The following is a 27,819-nucleotide window of genomic DNA, read 5'->3' as shown; positions in this document are numbered from 1 at the left end:
ATTCATCATCCCTTTGAAAGCTTTATACCAAACTTAAATTAGGGAAGTAGTAAATCTCCTCTCTTTATGTGGAGGGGTGTTGAGGTAGCCTGAGTAAAGGACAGGTACTGCTGCTGTTTCTGTGCTTGGGAAGAGTCCTGTGCTGCCCTTCACTTTTTTGGTACATTGTTTTCTGGTTTTCTAGGCCAGGCATGATGTCAGATAACTGCAGTTCTGGGTCCTAAAAAAGGGCAAATGTATTCCTGGAGGGTCTTGCCTAAGTTAGTGTATTCTACAGTCTTGTGGCAAGGTTAGCCTGAATGCAGCACAATCACTTCCAGCTTGAACTCATGGACATCACTGGATATCACAGAATCATCCTTTGCTCTGTCCTTTGGTTTTGCCAGTGTGATGCAGGATTGCTTGGCGTGTCTCTGAGCACAGCCATCTCCTATACAGCACCTTGCTTGGCTTAAGCTCTGTGCCCGTGCATCATGTAAATGTAGCTGTAGGGACACAAGCAGGTAAATTATCTATAAGAAAGAGCTTATTGCAGTTTTATTTTTGTGTCTCCTAACTTCTTTTTGCCACAGTTATTGTGCCTTTTCCCTTTTAAGGAGAAAAAACCCTCCCAATACTTTCTTGGTTCTGCTTTTTGTGTGTTTGTTTGGGATTCTTTTCTTGTTTTTCTTGTGATTTAACAATAGATGGTTACTTTTATTAAGCCTTTGAGCGTCTAGCAAGAGAATTAATTAATGATGAAAGCAGTGTACCCCAAGTGGGTTTTTTCATGCTGACCAGTATAATGAGTTCAGCCTTGGCTCCAGAGACCACGCACTCTCTAAGCATGAGAAGTTCACAGAGTCTTTGTACTGATGCACTAAAAGATCTTTCCAAAGGGAAGGTTGCCAGTTGTGCCAAACCATGCTGAATGATTATGCATTGTTTGGCAATGGCAAAATTTGTTTGATGGTTCTGTCATGTGTGGGGCTATTTAAGTAGTGCCAAAATCACTTTATATCCCTACTCTGGCCAAACTGGAATTGACTTTGCAGAGGTGAAAGGTTAATACTGTGTTCCAGAAGCTGCCCTGCTCCTTCGAGATTTATCTTCGTGGAAGGAAAACCAAAATTTGAATGGAAGTTATGACACTGGGTTTAATCCAACAGGTTTTGGTCTAAAACACTATTGGCACACACTGACTGCTGTGTCTTATGTCATCTTCCAAAAAATCCCGCTGTACTTCACATTAGTTTCTCCCCATGTTGTTTTAAATTTGGCTTTTTAAGTGCTGTGTTTGAAGAGTTCAGCATTTTGCAGGTATTTACTGGTCTGAAATAAATATTTATAGCTTGCTTTGTAATCAGTTTCTGAATGTGTCATGTGTTACCATTCAAAATACGATCTTCTTTAAATCCTTTATTTTAAAACTATGGCTGTTGCATGCATATATATTTATATACATATGTGTAGTGTGTATTATATGTGTCTTAACATTTTAGTAATGCTTTTGTAATCCCTTTGATGTATTTTCAGCAGCAAGGAAAGTTCCAGCCACTTGATCAAGTTGTGCTAGACTCAGAATACCCTAACTGCCCATTGCTGCTGAAGTGTGCAGATGTTAAACAGTATATACAGCACGTAACAGAAGAAAAAGGTGAAAAAAAGGGGCGGGGGGCAGGGAGGACTCAAAAAAGACTCAATTTGTTAGTGTCACCTCATTACAAGATAGATTTAAATATTGTTCTTTGCTTTACCAAACAACCAAAGTGCTGGACACAGCTGTACTTCAAAAACAGAAGCTCAGGCTTAGAGCTTGTCATTGCGGTCTTGTGAATAGAAATGTGTGGATCTCAGATTATCTGCTGCAACTCTGAAAAACTCATGCAGTCTTGTTGCTAGGTGTCATACAAATGATAAGCCAATCAGAGGTTCTTGACATTATTGGATGTGTTGTGAACTCTCTTTGACTTGGATCAGAATTTTACATCTCTCTAAATTCTTTATTTAGTGTAGGATGGTCTGGTGTGGAAGTGGTCCATTTTACTTTTTTTCATCCTATATCACAAAGCGTTGAAAAAAAGAGTAGAAAAAAGCTGGAGAAGAATGAATATGCTGCTGAGAAAGGAGAATACAAATTTTCTGGCTTTTCATAATTTAGTGTTGTAGCTTAAAGCTAAAGACTTAATTGTTTTAAAAGACAAAAATTGGGATGCATAAGTATATGAGAGAGAAAATCTAAATGGAAAAAGTTACTAAGCTGTCAATTCTGTACATAGTTTCCTCAACCTTTTCTCAAAATTCCCTTTGGTGTGGGGGCTTTCATTTTATTTGAGGACAATATATGCTTTCTAGGGAAGGGACAGGAGCATAACATTACTTTTGCATGTTTGCAGATATGCAAAATGTGCAAGACCTCAATTTTTATTGTTGATCCTTTAAATAGCATTCTACTTAGGCTTCCTAATTCCCTGATAGAGAAGGGAAATATCCCTAAATGCACATGGAGATCTTCAGGAGAACATACAGGAATCTTTTGCACCACCAAGTGCAAAACTAGTAAGCTGTCTGATTCTTATGCACTAGAGCTCCTCCAAATGTTGAGAGTAAAATTAAAAGATAGATTGAAAGCTACAAACATTAAGAGTTTGCTTTCACAAAGCAAGCTGATCCTTTTCATTGATGTGTATGTGTGAAGAAATACTTTGATGAGCTACAGATAATTGGGAAGTGGCTAAGGAAAGGTGATGAAAAAATAAAGTCTGCTAAGTAAAAGACCAGGCCTCCTCCTAGCTGTATAGAACATTAAGGTGTTTGTGGGGGGCGAGTCTGTAAGTTAATTTAAGTGCACAAATTTAAGTATTTTGGGCTTGATATGGTGCATGTGCAGTAAAGTAGGGAAGTTGCATTTGAACTTCAAGGCAGGACATGTTTTCATTGAAAATGCTCACTTTCACAAGGGAGCAGAAAATCTCGGTAGGAAGGCTGTTGTCGCATTCTGTTTGGGACTGGGGTAGTTGGAATTATGTGCTTCCATAAACACATAATTGTGGAGGAATATTACTATTCCTCCTGTATTTCCAGAACCTACAGAAACATTTAGCTACATTTTATATCATGTAGACCAAACAATCTTGTTCTTCAGGTGAGTTCTGACTTTTGAGAAGGCTTCTCTGGGACAGGTGCATGTGAAATGCAAAACTCCTTTTGCCTTCTCAGGAAGTGACAAGTATTTCCATTAAAAAGTATTTTTAAGCTTTCAGGCAGTTGCTCTGCCCTACAACTTGTCTAACATGGGATAAGTACCCAGGGTGAGAGAAGAGCTGTTAAACTTTAGTGTACAGAATGACACAATCATCCAGGTTGGGAGAAACCTTCAGGACGGTTTAGTCCAAGTGGCAACCCAGCAGTACATAATCACTCCTAAACCATATTTCCAAGTGCCACATCCAGACTCCTCGTGAACATGTCCAGACACTGTGATTTCACCACTGACCTGGGCACTTTTATTCCAAGGCCTGACCACCCTTTCAGAGAACAAATTTTTCTAGTATCTAATGTGAAGATCTCCTGGTGCAACTTAGGGCCATTTCCTTTTGTCCTTTTACTTGAGACATGGCAGAAGAGACTGACCCCCACTTCAGTGCAACTTCTTTGTGTTTCTGGTAGGTGTAGAGAGCAGCAAGGACCCCCCTGAGCCTCAATGAGAGTAAACACCCCCAGCACCTTCAGCTGCTCTTCGTCAGACTTGTGCTCCAGACCCTTCCCCAGCTCTGTTTCCCTTCTCTGGACGTGCTCCAGCCCCTCAATGTCCTTCTTGTAGTGAGGGATCCAGAACTGGATGCAGGATTTGAGGTGTGGCCTCATCAGTGCAGATGGGACAATCCCTGCCCTGGTCCTCCTGGCCACACTGTACCTAGTACAGGCCAGGAAGCCATTGGCCATCTTGGCCATCTGGGCACACTCTGGGTCATGTTCAGCCACTGTCAACCAGCACCTCCAGATTCCTTTCTGCTGAGCATTATTTCAGCCACTCTGCCCCCAGCCTGTAGTGCTGCAGAGGTTTGTTGTTTGTTGACCCAAGTGAGGACCTGGCATTTGTCCATGTTGAACCTCATGCTGTTGGGTCTCAGCTCATCAATTCAACCTTTCCAGATCCCTCTGCAGAGCCTTCCTACCCTGCCACAGATCAACACTCCTGCCCAACATGCTGTCATCTGTGAACTGACTGAGGGTACACTCAATCCCCCCATAGATCATTGATAAAGATATTAGATAAAGAATTGCCCCTGGGGTCACCAGTGGCTGGCTGCCAACTGGATGTAACATAGTTCTCTGGGTCCGGCCATCCAGACTGTTTTTTACCCAGTGTAGAGTGTATCTGTCCAAGCCATGGACTGCCAGCTTCTGTAGGACAGTGCTGTGGGAGACAGTGTCAAAGGCTTTCCAGAAGTCTAGATAGACAACATCACAGCCTTTCCCTTCTCCACTAAGTGGATCACATTGTCATAATGGAGGTCAGGTTGGTGACCCATCTGAGAAGGTAAAAAATGGTGCCACATCCTTTTGGCTGTCAAACCTAAGTCTGCACAGGAATTTAGAACAAGGTCTGGATTTTTTTTTTGAAGGGGCAATTCCTCCAAATAACAGTACAGCCTTTTAGCAGTATTTATGTTCCCCAAACAAAACTTTTTTAAAAAAAGTATTTGCTATAGACAAGATCTTGTGTCTTGATCTAACTTCTGTATCATTCTGATACTGTATTTGCAGTTATCCGTTGGAGCATCCTCCCATAAACTGTATTCTGTTAGACAGTAGTGAAGATGCTTCACCACTTGTTTTTTTTTCCATATTAACACCTATAAGTTTGTGTCATTTTGCCAACAAATTATTTTAGCTGTTGAAGTGTGTTCATTTCCTGGGTTTTGTTTTGAAATGTGAGGTGAACGATGTTTTTGTTATAAAAGCTCTACACACACGCACACATCAGCTTTATGTGATGTTCTTGGATTTTCCCTCCATATACATGCTACTTCTTTTCTTGTTCAGGTTTGGATTGGGTTACAGTGGGGCTTGTTCTTAGGATTTCTTTCTTTTTTTAGAACACCAAGAGCACTGTTATGCAACAAAGCCATTGGCACTTGCTTGCCTGTCATGCACACGTCACCTTTCTGTTTAATCCACTTCTATGTGTTTCATATTCTCATGTATTTTATTGCTTGTAAAAAATTCCAGCATTATGACTTCAGGTACTCATTCTTTTTTGGCTCTTAGGACCTGTTGTCCATTTTGTAGCCTTTCTCATTTAAGGAGTAGAGCATTAGGGCAAGAAATACCAGTTGTGTTAAGGCTTCTGCAGCTCTGTTCTGCTTGACAGAACTTAACGACATAATTATTTCACTCTTCATTTAGTCTTAAGATATTTAACATCTGTCTAACAAATTCTTACCCCAGAGCACTCACAGTTTACACTTACTGAATTAGCAGAAAATCCACCTTCCCTGGCCTCATTCTTGAAGGGCACTGAAAATTCATTTAGCTGAATTGAATTCTGAATTACTTGCTTTAGTAGTTGTGGGAAGGGTGTGTTACAGCTCACTAAGTCTGGGTGAGTCAGGTTGTTTGCTAATAAATTCCGACATTGGATTGAATGTACAGTAGAGAAGGTTTAAGAAAGGGTTATGAATTCCACTTTCTAGAGTGTTACTCTTTGTTTCATTTTGCAAGGCAAAAGCTGCACTGTGATCTTGTCTGATGTGATTAACATGAAGAGCCAAGAAAACTTACCTGATTAGAATAACTAAATAATATTGCCAAGCTTGTATTCCCAGAAGGTAGGAAAAAAGGGGCCATATAAGTTTCAGAGTTATGGAAAACACTGAGAAAATGGATTTTAAAATGTGCTTTAGGCAGTTTGCTCAACAATACATCAGGGAAACTTCCAAGTCTACATAGCGATTACCCGATCACTGAACATATTATTTAATTGTAGAACCACTTATATTCCATCTGTATTTCTCAAACCCAATCTTTCCAGATGTCTCAGACCAGTTTTATAGGCACCAGACACATTAGGGAACAAAAGGCTTTCCAATATATACTCATATTATCAAACGTAGTCACTAACTCTCACCAATATCAAATGTGCATCACATGTTAAATCCACGTTCCAATATTGAATCCTTTTGTCAGCAGTTTGTGACTTTCATAACTCACTTCAATTCTTCAGAGGTCTCAAATATTGTCAGTTTCTAGAGTTTAATAGTCAAAACTGTCAAGCACACAAAATATTTTCAAACAAAGTGATCTCTAAAGGGTTCAGTGTAATTATTTTTCACATGTTTTAATGAAAATGGCTTCACAGTTCTACATTTCCTTTCCCTGAGTCACTCTGATTCATGCTGTTGTGGGGGAGTCTGCCTGAGAATCCAGACTAGAATTACTTTTCAGCATGGCTTGGGGGATGGTGCCCAGAGGATGTCCCTTCCTCGAACTTTCTTAGATAAGAGAGGAATCCAAGAATTGCACTCACTGTATTTGAACCCAAATCACGTTAGCCCTTTGAGAAGCAGGTTCAAGTATCCAAAGTGTTTCTCCATTTTTTGCTTCTTTTCTTTCAGAGCCATTTAGAAGATTCTAAGTTCTGAAGCCTGCAGCCAACAATGTCACAGCTAATTGTTTTACCTGCAGCTCATCATAAAGCAAAGTGTATATTAGTGTATTTTTCGTTTTTGCTCTGAAGAATTTTTTTTTTATTTTGCTATTGTACAACTATTGAGACAGATTTAAACTTTTATCTTGCAAACAGCTTTCCTCGACCTCTCCATACCCCCTGCCATGCATACAGAAAGAGCACATAATAGTTCACTGTTTGTGTATAATTTGGAAGAGCCAAGATAAACCCTGAAGAAGGAAATGCTGAAGGAATCATAAATAATATGTTGTTGTTTGCCAGGGGAGAAGGAAAATCCATGAAATGAGTGTTGGAATATCACACTGTATCAGTAAATGACATGAAACAGATGTAGATATTTACGGGAATGGTATACAGGAGATTAAAACTTATTGAAATACCTGTTAAAGAAAAAGACTGAAGCAGCAGACTCCAAAATCTCCTGTTAAATCTTATTAGGCATCTGATTCTGTTTCCCAAATGTAGCTTTTTGTGAGTTAATACTGAATTTTTATACTGAAATTTCCCAGAGACTTCATAGTTTTTTCTTTTGCCTGGGTGTTTTGAACTCATGTATCTCTAGATAACTGATCACATGTGAATAGCAAGTGTTCATGATGCTCTCATTATCACAGGGCAAGCACTCTCTGAAATCCTATTATCATCAAGTTATTTTGTGTTGCTCCATAACTCATGAGTGAATCATAATTCCTCCCACAAGGAGTGAGTTTCGCTATTTTGGATTCTGTATTTTCTTTTAGCATTATATCGAATTATGTAAAAGAATAGATAGGATAGAAATAAAAATTGTGCTTTAGTCACTCTGACACGAGAGAGGAAAACAGATAGAGAAGGGGTTTACTGAAGAGGTGGATGGTTTAGCTTCAGTAACCAGCTCTCTGTCCTGGCCCCTTACTAGGTGCTGGAATTCAGTATATAAAGATTTAGGATAATCTGTTAAAAAAAAAAAAAAAAGAAAAGGAAAAAAAAAATCACGAAACAAACATTTTATGTTGTGAACTATGTAGTTAAAATCACCAGTCTGGTGACACAGGGCGGTGAAGGTGAAGTGAAACTACAAGGGCTTGAGAGGAGTCTTAGTGAATTAAGGAAACCCAAGATTACACATAAATAAATAAAATCTGTGCTTTGCTGGATTAGATCCTAAACAAAGAGCTATCAAATTGTTCAGACTTGTTCATATCAGATCAGTCTGTTTAGGTTTTTTATCTTCCCATGTTTTTGAAACTTATTGCCATGATATCAAACATGTGCAAGATGCAAATCAACTTTTATATTGTATCTACAAATTAGATGATTTTAAAGGTATTGAAAAAGTATTCCAAACCAGACATAACTTTTTTCCCCTTGCTTGTTTTTTCTTAGAGATTGGCAGTCAGAAATTCCACAAATACAGCCAAGAGAAGACACTGAAGTGGTTAAAGAAAAAGGTATTGTGTTTCTCCTTCGCTTTAAAAATCATTATGTGTTTAAAATGAAAATGCTTATTAGTTTGTCTTTGTTTGTATTGGAGCCATGTGCTGTGCCTCAGTTCAAGGTATGTGTCCTGTCCAAGAAGGACAGACATCACAGTGAAATTGCTCCACTTGGGCATGTGATCAGGTGTTAGGAATATTAACAAGCTTGTTGCATTTCACTTTTTTATGGGACTAGCCATGAAAGGGGCTTATGGGGTGTGGGTTGGAAGAAGAAGCTGTCAGCTTATTGCTGTAGGCTTTGCATAAGGTGAGGATCTTGCTTTTGCTTTGTCCTTTTCCTAGATGGGCTAGAGGAGGGTTTTGATTGTTACAGCTTCTAAATTCTGCCATGCTTTGAAGCTGGACAGAACCACCTTGGTTTTGTGCTACAAATGTGTTTCCTGAAGTTTTGGCAGAGTCCACTCAGAATGGTTCTGGTTTGGTTGCTCTTATCCTGATCCAGTCATGCTGTTCAGGAGGTCTGTATAGTGTGCCAGAAATAAACTAGTGTGAAAGCTTGATGGAGTCTTCGTTTTGGTATAAAGAAGGTGAATTTCATTTTACTCATGCACAGTTGCCCTTAATATGATGCCATTCTATAGCAAAAGAAGGTATGCATCACATGATGAGGAGGCCTTGTCTTTTAAATTAATCAATACAAGCACAAAATCTGCTCCACTTTCTGCAGTGGTGAGGCATGGGAATGAATACCTATTTTGCAATGATTACCTGAATATTTACATGTGAACAGGTACCTGTTTGTGCTGTTGGAAATACCTTTTTCTGACCGTTCCCTCTCTGTTGGATCCAACACAGCAGTGCCCTGTAAAGTCCTTAATCTTTGATTTCCACCAAGGACTGCCTTTGCCATCCTGCTGAGCTCAGGCGTGTTCTCTGAGCAGGTGTATTTCTCACCTGTATAGTCATGGCTGTTGGGTCTGAGTAGCTCAGCTCATCTTAGGGTGCTGCAGAAGTGGTGCTGTGTTGCCAAGGCAACATGTTCAAAGACATGCTTGTTTCTTTGGGTTTTTTGAGCTCATCTGCTAGTCATTACAAATGTATATTAAATTTCACCACAGTCCATAACTTGAGTGTTTTATATGCTTGAAACAAAATTACAAGAGCTTTGTCACTGCATTAACATGTGCATAACAATACTGATACAGGCATTTCATTCCTGGGTTTTCTGCAGGTTAATCAAACAGTGAAAGCACTTAAAAGCAACAATATATCGGTAGGTGAAAGGGTGCTTGCAAGTACATTTATCAACAGTAAACAGATCACAGATGATCAGGAAGGTAAGAAAACTAAACATGGTAATGAATTCCATTTTTGTGAAGTCACATAAGTAGAGATAAAACACATGATTAGAAACTAAAATATATTGAAATTGGCCTTTGCAGTATATTTATTCCCTGTACAGAAAATTCCGTATAACTTGTGACTGTGTGCCTTGGCTTTTCCAAGTTCTTTGGTATCTTCATCAGATGACATTGTAATTAACAGTAGGTCTCAGCTGGGGTTCTCTTAACTTCTCCATAGTTCAAGGAGGAAACATTTTTCTCAGTGAAATATATGCTGAAGTTCTTTGCTGGACTGAGACTGTTAAAGAATAGGACACATATTTATAATATATATGAGTTCTCACCCAGTAAGTGTGTCTGTATTAGAATGTGCTTCTTTTCATTATTATTTTTATTAGGATGCATGCACTATCAGCATATTAGTATTCATAGAATTCTTCAAAATGGTGAAGGGATCTTAGGAAGATATGGTCACAGAGGAAAGGCTGCTGGTCCAAACATTACTTTATGCAGCAAGTGTATGAGTTGGATGATTTTTCTGGGTGCACTGGTGTTTTACCAGCCTCAACCCACTATAAATACACAAATGTGTAATTATTAAGGGCAGAATTTTGATAATATGTGTATTAAATTGTAACAATCCTGTTACCATAAAGCCTGGTGGGATCCTGTTTGTTCTATGCACCATTTTGCTGGGGAGGGCAATGCCCTGAATGTTACTGATGTAAAATTCTGTAGAGAAACCTGAAAATTGAATAAAATCTTCCAATGTGAATGGAAATTAAGAACAATTTAGAGCAAGATGAACCCAAGCAAATTGTTTCTTATTACACAGACATTCAGAAGTCTTCATGCTGTTGAAAATTAAGGAGAAACAAAGCAGCTTGCTGACAAAGTGGAAAATGAGCTACCAACTAATGATATCAAGGAAACAGTGTAAATAAGATTTAAGAGGCAAATAGACAGTTTTATAGAACAGAGATTGTAATATATTGTTCTTAAAAAGAGACAAAGTTGCAAAACTTGTGCCTTTAACTTCACAGTAGCTTTTCATCTTTTTTCAAACCCGTTTTTTTAAAAATGGGGAAAGTGTCCTGGCAACAACCATCTTGACTGTGCTTAAATATTTTTTCTCTGAAGTTTATAATTAAATATTTCATCTGCGGTGGGGTTTTTTCCACCTTGTTCCTTATTTATAGTGACGTGTTTATAATAGTCTTTTTAACAACCTTGAGGTTTCATATTTGAGAGAGCAGCATTGAAATTGGGAATACTGGGGTTTAAAGTAGGTGAGTTTTGGAGGTAGTCCCACTGTATGTGGCAAGGTGAATGACATGACAGGAAGTCAAATGGACACATTACTCAACACTTATTTCTAATAAGACTTATTTTCTTGTCCAATCCTTTCATTGCTGTGACAGTGCAATTTATTTCTGTAGAGAATTGCTTTCATAGGGGTATCAGGAAATTTCAGTACCTTCAAAAGAGGTGGGTATATGTAGTTAGCATCCACAGATGTTGTAGGGCAAAACTAGGGGAGGATATAATGAAAGCAAATAGGGCAGTAGGGGAGGGTTATCATATGAGACTTGAATATTTCATTCATAAGACAAAGAAAGGAGGTGTGCAGGTATTCCTGATGTTTGACAAAAGGTTAATAACAAAGCTAGGCTAGGGTGAGAACACAGACTTCCTGGGAGGCAAATAGTGGTATTTTTAAGTCGGTAAAGGAAGTCAGTGAAGATTGCTTCGAGTCAGAAGTGCAAAGGGAATGGATCTTTTCATTAGTATGAAATTATAGCAGTTGACTTGGACTCACCATTCAGTGTCTTAATGCAAAGAGTGAAATGATGGGAATATTTTTCTTGAGCAATAAATTGGATATATTAAGTGCTGAGATGAAGTTGTCTCAGGTTGGAATTATTTCTTGTTCTCTCCTGACCCTAAAGTGGGCTTAGAGAGTGAAAAATCTTTGATGAATCTAGGCAGTGAAGAAAGGAGAAGTGCAGATAGGTGATAGTAAGAATTTATGATCAGGGTAGTTGAAATGTGTATGCTGCTGTCAGTTTGTTAATGCTTTCACCTTCAGTGACAGTTTGCATTGGGCTTTTCAGGTTAAAAAAGAGAAAATGGGAAAGGAAAAAAAAAAGAGAAATTTATCTCTGGCACTAAAGAAATAGTTGATTGCCACCTTAAGGTTGATATAGCATGTGCTTCTGAGTGTGGAGGCACATGAGCAGATAAACTGGCCCGTTGGAGTTGGAATTTTGAAGTGAATTTCATTAATTACTGTCTGGCAAATGCTTCCTGTGCACGGGTGCAGCTACTCCTTAGCAGCCTCAACAACAGCAAGTTTAAAAAGACCAGCCCAGGATCAGTAAAGTGCTTGTGTAGAACGTGACCAGGAAAGATCTGGTTTAGGACTTAATGTTATAAAAAGGTCACTTTTTTCCCCCAGTGTCTCAGAAAAATATTTATAGCAGGAGTGCCCTGTACTGAAAACAGCTTCTAGTAGTTCATATTTCCACAGATAATTATCCTGTCTTGCCAGTGATGTTTAGATAGGCCTTGGCATTTTCTACAAAGTACTGAAAACTAAGTACAAGACTTTGAAATAGACTCATTGTCTCATCTAATTGTTTTCAGTTGAAGCCAGAAAATGTTCTTTAGTACTGAAGCCCTTGCCAAATAATTGTAAGATCCAGATGCTTTAAAATTAATGATTGCTTGTTCTGTTGAGTCAGCTTTTTACTTTTGCAGGTTTTTAAAATTTAATTTCTCCGGAAAAATACATGATCTCTAGTACTCTCAGAAAGCGAACAGCTTTCGTAAAGTACATGCAGCAGATATTAATAACATGTGCTGACAAAGTGAGTGTAGTAAGTCTTTACTTTTAAAATAAACCTACAAGTGTCATATAACATAAACTACTCGACACAGAGAAGCATCACAGTGTATCCATTAGGAGTCTGTTGCTATTGATTCAACCTTGTGCCTCATGGCAGCATATGAAACATGGCTAAAGCAACAGTGACTATGTAACATGAATATTCCTTTTCTTCTTCTTCCCATTCCCTGACCTCTTCCTGAAGACTATGTACGGTATGCCCATGGGTTAATATCAGAGTATATTCCTGAGGATCTGAGTAAGGAGTTGTTAAAATACTTGGGGTAAGTATTGTTCCAGCTAGCCTATAGCTTTACATGGCATGGATTAATGTCCATTTGGTCATTTCTGTTGAATACTGAGATGTTTTTCATCAAGGTTTCAGTGAATGACACAATGAGATTATATTTGCCACACTTCATATGTGATTTTTCAGTTGTAGATTATGGGGGGTGTTTTTTTGGCTTTCCTGTGGTGTTAAGGACTGTGAGGTGGGGGAGATGTAATATTAAAGTTGGATATGTCTGTTACCACCATTGTGTGATGAAACCCTGAGTAATGTATCTTATTTTAAAGCAAGTGGGAAGAAAATACAATAAAGCAGTTTGTCCAGAATTGTCAAGCACAAACAGCAGAGCCAGGAATTGAGTCTTCATCTCCAGTCCTCTTTCCTTGGCCCCACTCACTCAGTGCTGCTTGGGTCTGACTTACTTATCTCACCTGTGTTAGTTTGTATTTAAATCTGGAAGGTGAGCCAACATCCTCATCCTGGTGTTCCCTGCCAGCAGCAGACTTGGCTTGGATCATCACTGGGACTCTGCACCTACTCAGTTCAGTTCTGTTCAAAGGCTTCTGTTATGGTGGCCTTTGGAAAAGGGTGCAATTTGCACCTTCAAGCCCCATAGCTGAACAGTTTCATAAGTCAGAAATACAGTCCATGAACTGCTTGTTTTGCAAGTGCTTGCCATGTGTGAGCAGCTGATAACCAGAACAGTTTTCATTAAGAGGGATTTCCAAACTTTAGGTTGTGCAATTCATCTGTCTTAATTTTTAATTTAAAATCTTTTGTTCTTCAGGCTCCCAGAACTTAGAAGCCCAGCACCAGAGCCACCACTGAAGGTAGGAGAACATTAGGATATTGATAGATCTGTTGTGTTGTAAGTTAATTATTCTGAGTTATTATTGAAACTGGACCAGACCAAGCCCTGGGTACAATACATTAAGTAAGGCGGCCTTGTGAAAAGCCAGTCTAAAACAACCCAAGAAATTTACCAGGTAACTCAGATTTTTAATAAGGAATATTTGGTTGATTTTCCTATTTAAAAAAGGGGGAGGAAAAAGAGAGGCATATTTTATGGTTTTGGTCAACAGTCTTTTTCATGTGTTTTGCTTATTTAGTTTTATTGAGGTTGATGGGACAATATGACCTCATAGGTTTTCTTTCATATATTATTTATGAGGACCCTGAAAGGGACCTCCTGGGTCATGGATTCCCAGACAACCATGTTGGATAATCTCTCATACACTGACCATTCTTCACTGTAAGTCTCATTAGGAGTTTTTATTTCCATTACTTCTCTTGGAAGAGTGTTCTATAACCTCATTCCTCTGATGCTCAGAAACCTTTCTGTAAATTCCACCTTGAATTTATTCATGGCCAATTTATTCCCCTGCCCTTTTGTGCTAACTTTATCATTGTTTTTTGAAATTGAAATGGCTCCTTTCCCTCCCTAACATTAGCTCTCTCAATGTGTAAAGGGAAAACATATATGCTTTGTGTTTTCATTTTGAGAAGCCAGCTTGGTTGTGTAAGATGGGTTCTCCATTCCCTCATTGTGGAAACATTTCTTTACACCTGTTCCAAGATGAATTCAATTGTTTCAAAGCAGGTGAACAGAAAAATGTGTAATTATTTCTGATAAAAACTTAGACAATACGATGGCATTCTTCCCTTCTTGTCTTAACTAGAAATTTTCTCCCATTATGGGCTAGAATCCCATCTGCCTCTATTGATGAGTGCTCAGATAGCTCTCTGTCGTGCTGTGAATAGTTAAGACACACAGTTGATTTGGGTGTTTTTCCACTGCAGTTTTTACTTGATCAGTTCTCAGATTTACAAGAAACTCATGCAGTTAGTTTCTGTGTTCACTACCTTTTACTTATTCTGTACATTTAATCTGGTTTTAATGTTTCCAGTCTTGATGGTTCCCTGACTTTTTTTCACAGTGTTAAAAGCTCTTTAGGTGTTCATAATGCTACTCAGTGGTGTGCATTCAGCAAATGTTAGCATTCTATTATTTTTAATTAGTAATTAGCGATTAATCTCTGTCTGATCCAATGACATCCCTCTCTGCATTATTTGCCTTTGTTTCCCTCTTTCCCAGTTTCTCACCTGCTTTAACTTCTTAAGCAGTATTTGTTTTCTGTCATTTCAGCTGCTTAAGTGGCACCATGTCAAGTCCTCTGGCAATCCTTCTCATTCTATTGCCAGAAAATGTGTTATATTTGACAAAACAAAGACAAGTTAATAGGCATACCTTGTTTAGTTTTTAGGCTGAGACAGGCTGAGAGAGTTGGGGTAGTTCAGCCTGGAGAAGAGAAGGCTCCAGGGAGACCTTAGAGCATGTTCCAGTTCCTAAAAGAGGCTAAAGGAGAAGCTGGCAAGAAACTTTTTACAAGGCTGTGTAGTGACAGGACAAAGGGCAATGGCCTTGAGCTGAGAGAGAGGGTAGGTTTAGATTAGATGTGAAGGTGGTGAGGCAGGAACAGGTTGCCCAGAGATGTTGTGAATGCCCACGCCTGGCAGTGTTCAAGGCTAGGTTGGATGGGGCTCTGAGCCACTTGGCCTAGTGGAAGGTATTCCTGCCCAGGGCAGGAGGGTTGGAACTGGAGGATCTTTAAGGGCCCTTCAGACCCCAACCACTCCATGATTCTGTTTTTCATTTACTCTTTAATTATTCTTCCTTCTTTCACTTTTTTCCACTCTTCTCCTGAGTCTTACTATGGCATTTTCTTCCTTCTTACGTTAGAGATGGGTCGTTGGCTATTCTGCACTAATATGGTCCCTGCCTGATAGAACATATGCCAGGTTCTGCCTCTCAATTTCTGATACAGTCTTCCAGCTGGATCACCATATTGAGTTTTACTTCTATCTTGAATAGAGTGATTTCTGTTCTCTCTTCTATCCCTGTACTTGACCTCTTTATCTTTACTGAACATGATTTACTGAGGCAAAGAAGTTCTTCCATTTTGAGTCCACACATAGGTTGACTTTAATATCTCTCCAATCCCTTCACTTTCTCTTTTTTTAATTCCCTTTTTGCCTCTGTGGCTAAACCTTGTACTATTTATTTTAATTTCCTTTCCAAGGTCTAACTCAGCTTGACTTTTTGGCAGTTCTTGGTCCCAGTATTACCTGACCCCTAAACAGATCTTTTTTTGAAATATTTCTTTTCCCATAGTCTTTTTTCCCCCATCCATTGCAGAATTCTGCTTGCATCTAGTGTCGGTTGGATTTTTTGGGGATGGATGGGAGGTGGTGGAATGTGTGTGCATCTGAGCAAGCAAGGAGCCACATTTATTGTGTTTAGTCTGAGAATCTCTTTCCTCCAAGATTTTCACCTTGTTTGAATTAAAAGATCCCAAATCACTCTTTATTCTTTTTATTTCATCTTCCAAGTGTCTTCCTCACACATCAAGTCCCTTTGCTTTGCCTGAGACGCGTAAGGCATATGGTTTGCAAAGTTTGCCCTCCTGGAACCAATAACCACACTTTGATTATCCTTTCCATTTATTTCAACTGGGCAGCCTATGTCTACTGAAACAAGATTACATACCACATTGGCCTTTCCTGCAATGTCCCTGCTACTTACCGAAACAAAGTCTAAAATAACCTCATTTCTGGCTGGTTCAGTGACTGTTTAGCAGCATGTCAGCTAGCACATAGAGGAGTAATTGAGCCCTACTGTTATTAATAGCATTTGTTCTCCAATGGATATCCATAGATATGTTATTTCCATGTGGCTGGACAGTTGTTCTGGCTGCACAGTTACTTGGCCCTTTGATTCAGTTAAGAATTATCTTTATGCCTTGTAAGAAATATTAAGCACACATCAGGAGCCAACTGATAGTCATTAGCTATATAAGCATGTTAAAACAACTGTATTAAACTGCATCTGATGTACATTCCATATTGTGTACGAATAGCTTTTATACCATTGGGATAGTTCTGGGAATCTATTTTTAAAAACAGTTTTATTTCAGCAGTTTGGTTGCAGAGGAAATGAGGCTTAGAGCTGTTCAGTTGTTGGGCAGTGAGATCGTGCTGAGGATCTGATTCATTTCCAAAGCACTGACCAGGGTGTGTATGATGTTTCTGTGTTTAAGTCTTTGCAACTTCAGAGATTAAAACACTCCTTTATTTCCCAATCTCAGAGGAGCAAGGTAGACTTATACATGTAAACTTCTACTCTCCTTCAGACCATTTTTAATCACTTGTGTTGACATTTCTCTTCATGAGGGCAAGGTGTGTTAACAGACATAATACATGATTATTGCAAAATAAGAAGGTTCTAACATGCATTTCCTGTTTTGGAAAAGTAGCTGCATGTTTGGACATTACATTAAACTCTGAAGGGAGGAGAGATGTAGAAACTACAGTGATCAGCTGAAAAGCAACGACACATTCTCTTTCTTGAACAAGAACAAGCTGGGTACAGCCTGGACGTTGTGATTTGATGATTAAATCAAAATTGCATGTTCTTTGTATTAATTGTAAGCCGTTGATCTTGTGTTGTAATTATCGCACTGTCCGGTTTGTCAGCACAGGGAGTCTGGCCATTGGCAGATGATGAGAGGCATTTACAAAGAATATGTAGGCTTTGCTACAACTAAACAGCAAATGTTTTGCTGAAATGCAAACATTTTTGTTGTAAGTTTTAAAAACTTGTTTATCAGATTCCAAAAAGAGGAGAAAAATAATTCTTCATTAGATTGTCATTTGAAAATGTAATCACAGCACAGTAAACAGCCTCCTAAAGAGGCTGATCCAGATTCCATTGAAATCAAAAGAAAAGGCTGCAGTTGGATCTGGTTCTAAGAGCTGAGAAATCTAGGCTGCAGACCTAGCTTCTGTGCCAAAGAGAGAGAGGGAGGGGGAGAGAGAGAGATATCACAAGCACCATAAACACAATGAATAAAACAGGATCTTAAAATGTACGGTACCATCCAAGTTGCTTGCAAAATCACTTTCTTTGGCACAAAAGCTGGGAAGGCCACGGTCTAGATTTCACAGGATATTAAGGACAGGGTAGTAATATCAGATATATAATAATAATAAAAATACAGTGTTGTAAAATACTACATACTTTTTTTTTTTCCCTTTTGGAAACATACCAGAAAGTTTTCACCTTTAAACTAAACACATGCTCACAGTTTATGGAAAGAAATATTCATTTTTACAGCCTGATCATGTGAAGTGCCGAGAACCGTTCATGTGCGTTATTTCTGAAGTTAGAAGGCACACAGCTCATGCAGATTCAAACTCCTTAATACACTGTTGGATTCAAGTGATGAAGCAGTCAGTGGAGCTATGGCAGTGTTTCACTGTTGCCAGCCTCTAGAAATGAATTAATTCTAGAGGCTGTGAACAAACAGACAAGGAACTAGATGATGATCCACTTGTGCTGGCAGATAGCTACAGCACCGGAGTTGCTGCACAGGTCCATGACATCATGAGCACCACAGTTCCTTGACTGTCAGGCACTAAATTCCAACAGCTGCTCCACAAAGTTCTCGAAATAGACTGACACCAAAGTCACAATCATGGCTGATTTCTAAGAGTCATTCTTCAGAAGGGTAGGAAGAAAATGCTTCCCCTGACACTGAATGCTCTCTTCTGAAAGCTGTAAAGATGGTTTATATTCACATGTAGAGAAGACGATTGCAGACAGAAATCTTCCACTCTTGCTGCAGATTCTTCACTTGATTGCCAGTCCTGTTTTGGTGCTATGGTTACGTTTTAAAGCCAAAGCTTTGAACTTCCATGTGTATACATCATAAAAGTGGTTGACAGAGCAACTTCCTCACTCTAACATTTCAGAAAAGGAAATTGTCAGATGTCCCTGTGGAACCAGAAGAAGACTATACTAAATTTAACAGCGACAATCTGAAAACCAAAAAGGTAAGCAAGCCTTGCATTCATACATGTTTTGCTGAACTGTAGATTAATACCAAATACTAGCACAGAGTGCTTAACTTTCTCCTTCAAAACACACCACAAATACAAAACAAATACAAAATTGTCTGACATCTATAACTATATCTCTTTATACTTTTCTTTCAGATTTAATGTGACTTTGACAGTTTTAGTTTCCTATTCTGAACTGTTTTGTACTATTACTGCTGGGCTATATTTCACCAGTGAACATTCCAGTGAGCCTTGCAGACTCAGACACACGTTAAGGTGCTCAGCTAATGTTTGCAAAGCTCTTTGAGATCTTTAGATGAGAAATCCTATGGCTTAATGATAGCAACTGGTAAATTTCAGTTACTCGAAAAAGAAACAAAGATGGCAGCATTTGCTTAAATTCCAAGGGATGCTAGGACAGGCTTTATTTTTACCTAGAAATATTGCTTGTGCACTTACTTATGTCAACTTAATGAAGTTAAATCAACACAGAACTTACTGATTGCCAGCTCCAGCGCATGTTTGGAGGCCAATCCAAATCTGAGTCCAGCTTTGCCTGCCACTGTACTATTCCCAGGAGAGCAACAGAGATGTGAAAAGAAATAGATCCTCTCTGTCTCTGCCAAAGCTGCAAGGCTTGTACTGGCTTATTTCTCTGAACATTGAAAGAAAATGAATCTTCCTCCAATCCGTGGGGAACTGAAAAGGCCCGCTGTGCTGGTCTTGTGACCTTCAGTCTAATGCTGACTACTCGTTATCCCTTTGCAAAGAGAAGCAGCTGGTGACAGATACATTCCTTACTCCCCCCAAAATCCCAGATTTTTTTTTTTGTACTCATTGCACATTTTAGTTTGGAAGTAAGAGGATTGCCCCCTAAGTGAAGGTGATAAATAGTTTAAAATATGCATGTTTTCCCCCTCCCCACATTATATACTGTGGCTTTTGAACTTGGCATAAAGATAGAAATAAACTGAGGAGAGATAATTCATTTTAACATTAAATATTATTTACTTCTGAAATAATGAAGCACATTGATGAGAGAATCTGGGAAAGAAAAGATAGCCCTTGGACACTGTACAGTATACTACTCTTTTTAAAATACTTTGGCAGTAGTTTTGTTTGTAGAGTAACCCAGACAATCATATGGTTGTTGCCTATCTCCATCATATCCATAACCATCCAGCTGATCCCAAGTACTGTTATTGTGAAGTCCTGCAGACTGAGGAGGATCATAAAGAAAGGTCAATGCAAAGTTTTCTTAATAGGGAAAGCAGCTAGAGATTTAAACATAATGCTTTAAAATACAAGAAAGAAAAGAGGTCAGCTCTATGAAATGTGGTTCGTAAAATGTGTTTTAGGTGTAGAAGTCTGGGAATTTGTCCCAGTGGCCTCAAAAGTGCTTTGCAAACGTTAGTTACCTTCTTCATTCCTAGTTCTTCCATCTCTTTTCCCTTTATTTCACTATGCATAGAGTCTTTGATAGTAAATCAGTGTGAATTATTCATCATCCGTAATGCAGGTCTGTAATTCAGCCTGCTGACAGCATAATCATGAGATTGAGTCGGAGGGTACAGAATACATCTGTTCTATTGCATGCATTATTCCTCTTAATGTACACCCAGGGATTATCCCAAAGTAAACGTTTGATTTGGGATACCTCATTCTGCAGAAAGGAGAGATGTTTCACCTCCTTGTCCTTGTAGTTGGTTTTCTGTTTTTGTTTGACGTTAAGTAATTCATGACAAGTATTCTTCAGTTTGAATAATCTCAAATTTGTTTTTTTAATGTTCTTCTCCTACAGTTCAAAACCTGCATAACATTATTTTTACAGCTGTATACTAAAAAAGCAACTCAACTTATTGCTTGACTTCTGTATTAAGGAGTTTGTAGCATCTGTTTCCCCCCTATAGAGATGCTGTTTAACTGTTTCTGTTTATCATTTCACTCACAGGCAAACACCAAGATGTCTGCAGCACAGAAGGCTCTTGCCAAAGTTGATAAGAGTGGAATGAAATCCATTTCTGCTTTCTTCAGCTCCAAATCTAAAACATCAAAATAAAGACTTGTTCTTGAAAGAATTTTATACAGTGGTTATTTTTATATTAAACTGAAGATACCTTCTGGAGTTTTTTGTTAGTATAGTGTATGCAGGGCATGTCTGGGTGCATGGTGGAGTGTGATGGAGAGGTCTGTGAGCTGGCAGGGCACAGAGCTGTTGGCCTTAGTGGGACAAGGCAGTACCATGATACCAGATATTCCAGCCTGGATTGGGAGGATGGCTCAGCTGCATTAACAGTGTGCTGTGGGCTGAGAAGCAAGGCTTAGCAGGGTACCCTACTGTGCTACTGCTCCTTCTAGAGCAAGCCAAATCAAGCCCAGCACAGTTTTCTCCATTACACTTCACTCGAGGCTGAAAGCTTGCCCGCCTTTGATGATTTTTTTTTTTTTAATTCATAAGGAACATTATTTTTTTAGAACTTTTTGAAGTTTTTTACCCAGTATTACACCAGAGTAGGATGGCATCTTTGCATTTTTATTCTAACACAAATATAAGCACTGATGTAAGCATTGTCATTGGTGGCATTTTATGGAGGCAAAGATACTCTGTATTGGGATTTGGGTTCTTTTCAATATACTGGAAACAAATGGCAATGAATGTCAGTGTACATGTAATGCAATAAAGTGCTTTGTGTAACAAACTTGTGCTTGCTGTTTTGCTGTGTGCTTCAAGAGTTAGGTTCAGCACATTTTTAAATGCTTTTAGTATTTTCCTGTGTATATATTTTAATCCTTAAAGAGTTCTGGCATCTCTGACTTTATGTGATAAATCTCTTAGCACATAGCAATATAGAGGTATTTTTATGTTTAGTTCCAAGGTCAAGAGGTCCTTATGAAAATAATCAGGGAAAATTTGATTTAAAGGCAACAACGGGTGGGGCGTTTTTAAGAAGCCTGTTTGGTGTTGGACTCAAAAGCTTGAGTGTCTTAGGTAAGGTTTAGTTTTACAAAGTATTGCACAAGGTAGGACTGTTACTTAAAATGCACTACCCAGTCTTTTCTGTGTTCATTCATCATTAGAGAGTATTCCTGTGTATTTAGAGGGATAGCTGATGTTGCAGCTTCCCTCAATCACAGAATTGAAAGAGAAATGGAGTCACTGGCTCATTTGTACAGATCTAGCCAGTTCTGCACGATACTCAGTGTCATCCGCCAGTTCTTGTACAGAGTCATTACTGTGGCTCAACTACAATGTGTGTTTTTGAAAGATTCTTAAAACACATCACTCTTTGCTACTTCAGCTCAGTAGGGAATCTGCTTGTATCGCTTGACAACGTGAGTTTCAGAGAAATTAGGAATTCCCCCTTTTTGAGTAACTATGCCATTTTTCTGCTTCAAACTTACTTGCTGTCATTTACAACCCTTGGATTAGAATGGTGTCTGTTAGGTTAAAAAGCTCTGTGGCACTCTCTTCCAACCAGAAATGAAATAGAAGCTTTGCTGTGTGTTCTGTGCAGTTTTATAATTGTTGGGTTTTGTATCCCTTTCAAACTGGTGTTTTTTACAAAGTGTCAGATGTAGTTTGTAAATGCGTGGAGGGTCAGCATGGTTGGAATTCCAGATAGAGGAAAATACCTGGAAATCTACTGAATTATTATCTCTGATAATAAGTAGTGTTTGAATGAGCCCAGAATGAGAAATTGTGGTTTTGAACTGGAAGGGTTAAATTTTGGAAAACATTACCCTCCCAAATTCATGTTGAGTAGAAGGGATGCAGAAGTGATGGCTACTTTGAAAAACGCCTGTCAAAAATGCAGGACAATGCTATGGGAAAAAAAAAGAAAAAGGAAAAAGTAGGCACATTCTGTCGTGTTAATGAAGTACTGTGCAGTAAGCAACAAGTTAGGGAATGTTTTGGTAGAAAAAAGGAGTTGTGTATTAATTAATAGCCACCTCTGAGCATTAGAAGATGCTGAGAAAGCAGACAAGTATGGCATGGGTTGGAAAACCAAGAATGGGAGAGATTTATGTTAGAAACAGAAACTATGGGGCAGAACAGATGCATGGTAGAAGCTCTTTTGGATTTTTAAATATGCTAGTTTTAGGGGGTTGGGTTTTAACAATTCAAAAATTCTGTGAAATAAATTTTGCAAATGCACCTTTTCATTGACTGAACTGTTCAAGAACCTTCTACGAAAAGGTCCCACTTTCTCTGGTCAGAATTTGGGACAGAGAGAGAACAAATCTGATAGAGATAAGAGGCCTTTGTGCTGACTTCTGATCTGGGGTACCAGGTTTTTTTTTTCTTGCTCTATACATGCTTTTCACATCTGCTGCTGTGCTCAAGGACTAAGTCTACAGTTTTTCCTCTATGCAGGGATCCATTTTGCTTTAGTACCACATCTCAACTTCAGCTGTCAGCTATGCTGTAACTTACCACAATAATAATTTTATTAGTGACTGTGCTTTTGGTTGAGCAGGAATTCGTGCATGACAAAAAAATAAGCCATTTCCAAAAACCATTAGAGCTTTCACATGAAAACAAAAACTTTTCCCTTTAGGAAAGCATGAAATACATTTAGTAACTTTGAAACTTCCTCGACTTGTAGCTGTAAGAAGTTATGAAGAACATATGATGCCAAGTGCATAAAACAGTATTTCCTACCACAACAAGGATTTAAATATAGTTACCCTGCCTGGCCAGCAGTAGCAGTAGGTCATTATGAAGTGCTGCTTTGCTGTTTCTTCCTTGGTTAGCATATTATGGAGCAATATGCCAGCACTATTACAGAAATGTGGTCTTACTTTATTTCTGTTTCTGGGTTAACATGACATCTCTACATGTTCATTTAAATATCTGATGAGCTGTGATGCTTTTCAAGTTGTTTATCTGGGATTAAACAGCTCTTACATTTTCACTTTTTTTGACTTTGCATAGCAAATGTGTTGACACCAGTGGGCATGGAAAGCATGGAAATACAAGCACTGACTTAGGGATTTGTAAGGGTCAAACTAGCACATCATTTTCAGTCTTAAGTAATAAACTTAGTTCTATTTGCAGAAGTGATTGGTGATTTGAATATTTTCAGTGGAAGCGGTGGCGTAGTCAGCAGAATTTGCATTCACATCTGAAATCTGGAAGAGTGCAGTGCGTTTGTTTTCAGGTGTTCAGTTGCATCTGACGTGATGTTTATTGGAGCAAAATTAAATGCATGGATGGTTATTTGAATAATGGTTTTGACTAGGGTTTTCTCTTTCCTTTGTAGATGCCTGAGAAAAGACGTGCAAAGAAGAAATGAAAGGAGCATAAGGAGACTCACTTATATTATTTTAACTTGCCATAATCACAAAGCTGCTTTTGAGGGCTTTTTTTACACACTTTCTGAAAAAATAAATGCTTGACATCGGACATGCCCTGTTCCAAGAAAAAGCAAATCTCAGCAGATTAGCATTGTTAAATATGCGGTGTGTTAAACATACGCTGCTTCAAATTTTATAGCTTGCACACGATTGGTCTATCGGGCCCTTCCAGGAAAGCACTTACGAGCATGCCTAATGTTAAGCACATGAGCAGTGATCCTGAAGTCAGCCGTGTTGTTGGTGTGAGTAAGTGCTTTGCTGGATCCGTGCCTGAAGCCTTGTTAGGTGCTGAGCATCCTGATCCATATCCAGCAAAGCACTTATGTCCATGCTTATCTTGAAGTGGAAGACCCAGTCTAATATTTGTGCATTAGTGTTCACCATAAAATCTCTTGGCACAATGGCTCGTATGCTTAAAATTAAGCACCTGCCCAAGTATTTTGCAAGGTCAGACCAACTGCATCCTTGGGCAAGTCTTAAATACTTGATTTTCTATGATTTTTTTAACCTCGTTTTTGTAATAGAATGTATGCTTTTAGTGACCATAATTACAAGTTTTAGAAGCTGTATAGCAAAATATGTTTGTATATCGTGTTCTATGCAATTTTCTTCTTTCTCTTTAAAAATCTATCCAAATTCAGAAAAGTGGTCTTTTGGGATGGGAAGTCCAACGTTCAGTCATAAAATCAATCAAAATGGAAAAAAAAACCCCAGTGTTGACTCTTTTTAGGACATTTACATTTTTAAAAATAATTTCACTGAGTTTGATTTACACAATTTTGTCCAATGCTGACCTGTTTTACAGAAGGTGTCACCTAGCTCAAATTGTGTCAACAGTCTGACTCTTAAGTGCTAAAGCTTTGGGTAGGATGGTAATTCAGAAGGGCAGATGGAGAAGCTGTATTTTTTATTTTACTTCTTTTTTTCTAAGGGATTGAAGACTTTCAAACATGTATAAAATAACATGTACATTTTATGTTAAGAACTAAATCAAAACCTATGTAATTCTTCAGGTTAAAAAAAAAAAAAAGACCTAATTATCCTTTTTTTATTAATGTAAGTGACACTTTCTGTGGAGTGAGCTTCAACCAAAAAGTCAGCCTGAGTCTACATAAAACACGTAGAAAGTGGATACTAATGATATCCTGAAGAGATTTGTGTCATATGCAGTCTGATGTTCTTAAATACCTGGGTATCAGACTACTGTTAATATATAACTCTTTGCTGGAGAACTTTTTAAAGCTAATAATTGACAGGATTTTGAACAGCATGAATGTTTACTTCTGTAAATTCCAACTCTGAACCCAGTTCACAGATGCCTACAGCCAATGACCAAAATGCTTGGTAAAGCGTGAATGTATTTGGAGTGTTCTAGGTAAAATGTAAAGAAATATTTTTCATCAACTCTAGCAAATTTTGCCTAACTTTGAGTAAAGAAGAGTTGCAAGAAGAGTTTATTATGACCTCGCTGAAAACTAAATTCCAAGACAGAGGCAATAGCTTACTCAACTTTCTTTTCAATTGATTCTGTTCATCTCTGTTTCAGAATATGAAAAACCTGAACTGTTGACTATTTAGAAATCATATATGAAAGGAAATGCAATCTGAATGCCTATTTTAGGAATTTGCACTGAATTGTTTTTGTTACTCTGGCAAACCAATGTGCACTTCCCCTTTTTAAGGAAAAAAATATTTATTTTAACGTCGTTTTTAGGAATACTGAAGGAATATTACATGGGTCCAAAAAGAAATTTCTATTTTTCTAGCTTACATTAAAAAATGCTTGAATTAAGGTGATATATTTCAGTATGTGGTTCCATATTTTTGTAAGATTTTATTTTTAATTCATATACAAGAAAGAAATAAATGCCTTTGGAATAATTTGTTGATTATTTCTTCACTAGTATCACAGAGAAATGCAAAGAAAAATGCAGTGCAGTCAGGCTACTGGTGCTGTTACCCTCCACAGGGTAGTCAGTAATTCTTGGGCTCAGTTGGAGGAAATAATGAATCCTGATATAAATACGAACCTAAAAGTTCGTGAAGACAGATTCAGTGATGCAGTTAGGCTAATCCCTGAGAACCTTACTGTACAGGTGTTCTAAAGAGAACCCATCTCTGTGTACATACAGCTGCTGTCATACATACTCTGGATATTTTCATTTTCATGAACATTTTGGTGAATCTGTGAGTGATGATGGGATGAAGAGAGTGGAGGTGAAGAGAATGATGTGCCTATTTGTGTAACTTTTTACATATTTTGCATTCTTTGCCATCACATGTGTGATATATAGGTGCTCTATCACAGACTGACACAGAACTGATACTTCTTTTCCGTGTTTTTTAGTAGCACAAAGTTAATAAAGCACAGAGGAAAAGCTGTTCTTCTGCCAAAACATTATCCTGGTATCAACCTGATCCTGTAAGTGCTAACATGAGGCTTCAAGACTCTTAGGATAGTTACATCCATTTCATTTACAAAATCCAGACAACAAGGGGCAAATCGAAGGTGATGGGTATTTTATTTGGCTGTCAAGTTGATTTATTGGTATTAATGGAACCAAACAAGAAAAGAAGTAATGTTTGTACCATTTCATATGCCCATTATTCAGCAGCATTAATCTGAAGAAAAAAAAAGTACCAGTGCTAACAACAAAGCAATAGGGCAGCATCTATTTAAATATGAAGTAGCATTTACACTTCTTAGTTAAATGAAGTCATCTCACAAGGTGTTGTGAAGACTAAGGAAAATAGCACATTGCTTTACATTCCTGAAGAGCTTCTATAGCTCAAGTGCTCAAGCTGAACTCTCTAGTACCCTCTCTGTGCACAACTGTAGTCTTTTAGGGTCTGTCACATTACAAATTGCCCTAATTTTTCTAAAGCTCCCTTTTAAAATTCTTTGTGTACCCTGAGATAGTTGCAAAACAAGCAATGGTGTATCAAGTAAAGCAATGCCCAAGTGAAGCTCACAATTTTTAAAAGCGGAAGCTAATAGGAAGGTTAAAAGTTCTGGTTTAAAATTTGGCTTCTGATTTGGGATTATGGTCAAGATGACAGCAATGATGGCCAAATAAGAAAGATTATATGTAATTTCTCCTGAATTTCTCTACCTTTATTACACCAGTCACGTTATGGCCTTGCCAGGGATCTGGTGCCACCTGAGTGTGCACACTGGATACTGACTGCTGTTAGCAGCAGTGGGATTTGCTGCTTTCCTCCAGATGCAGATGCAGCAGCCCTGAACTCAATCCTGCTGTTTCTTCCATATGAGGTAGAACCTCAAATGTCGTACTCTTCGCAGAGCTCACATCATCCCCAGACAGCAGCAGATGGCACTGGCCGACTTGTGTGGTGTCTGCAATTCCTTACATGTGTTTCACCCTCCTCCTGACTTCAATTCCCTCCCCCAAGGTCATGTCCCATCACACCATCTCTTGATGGTGCAACCAGTGGACCATACCCTTTCTCATATCTTGGTGCCACCAGTGCCTGTAGGCTCCAAATGAGTGAGTACAGCTTGGATCCAGTTATTGGTGCTGCAGAGACACCTTCCCAAAAGAGGTGGCTCACAGGTCTCTTTGCCTTTGCCTGTGAGGTCCCTGGGACTTGTATCAGTCTCCAGATCTTGTATCAAACTTTTATTAAGGGCCCTAAGAGCATCCCCACAAGCACAGGGCTCAGCACCAGGAGAACCAATCCCATGTCCTTACAGGAGACATCCAGGAGCAAAGCATGCCTGGATATCATCATCCAGGTTTATTTTTGACAAGGGTTTGTGGGGGCTTTGTCCTGTTTTGTAAAGGGAAGGCCTGGGGGCCCATTCCAGAGTGGTGGGTCTGCATTTTGCCTGTGTCAGGGCTTTGGTTGCCCGGGACCCTTCTGAGGGGCTGAGCTGAAGGGGTGACAAAGGGCAGGACTGGCCTGGCTGTGCTGTCTCTGGTGTCTGTGAC

At 38.7% G+C, this 27,819-nt stretch overlaps 1 protein-coding gene across 4 annotated transcripts in view; it reads left to right on the top strand.

The window, feature by feature from the left end:
* The window catches only part of RNASEH2B (ribonuclease H2 subunit B), a 43,438-nt gene extending 17,689 nt beyond the window's left edge, over positions 1–25,749 (top strand). The window contains exons 5-11 of one of the 4 annotated variants that reach the window (XM_063392049.1): positions 1,519–1,636; positions 8,039–8,103; positions 9,323–9,428; positions 12,527–12,605; positions 13,398–13,440; positions 18,422–18,502; positions 20,460–21,359. In XM_063392049.1, coding sequence (XP_063248119.1) covers positions 1,519–1,636; positions 8,039–8,103; positions 9,323–9,428; positions 12,527–12,605; positions 13,398–13,440; positions 18,422–18,502; positions 20,460–20,567 — 600 coding nt within the window. In that variant the 3' untranslated portion in view covers positions 20,568–21,359. The other 3 variants (XM_063392048.1, XM_063392051.1, XM_063392050.1) reach the window with 3 other exon arrangements.
* Positions 25,750–27,819: the final 2,070 nt, after the last annotated feature.

The sequence above is a fragment of the Prinia subflava genome, chromosome 3 (genome assembly GCF_021018805.1).
Source record: "Prinia subflava isolate CZ2003 ecotype Zambia chromosome 3, Cam_Psub_1.2, whole genome shotgun sequence".
Classification (NCBI taxonomy): domain Eukaryota; kingdom Metazoa; phylum Chordata; class Aves; order Passeriformes; family Cisticolidae; genus Prinia; species Prinia subflava.
The sequence above is the reverse complement of the archived record's forward strand: the minus strand, read 5'-3'. Positions and strand labels throughout refer to the sequence as shown.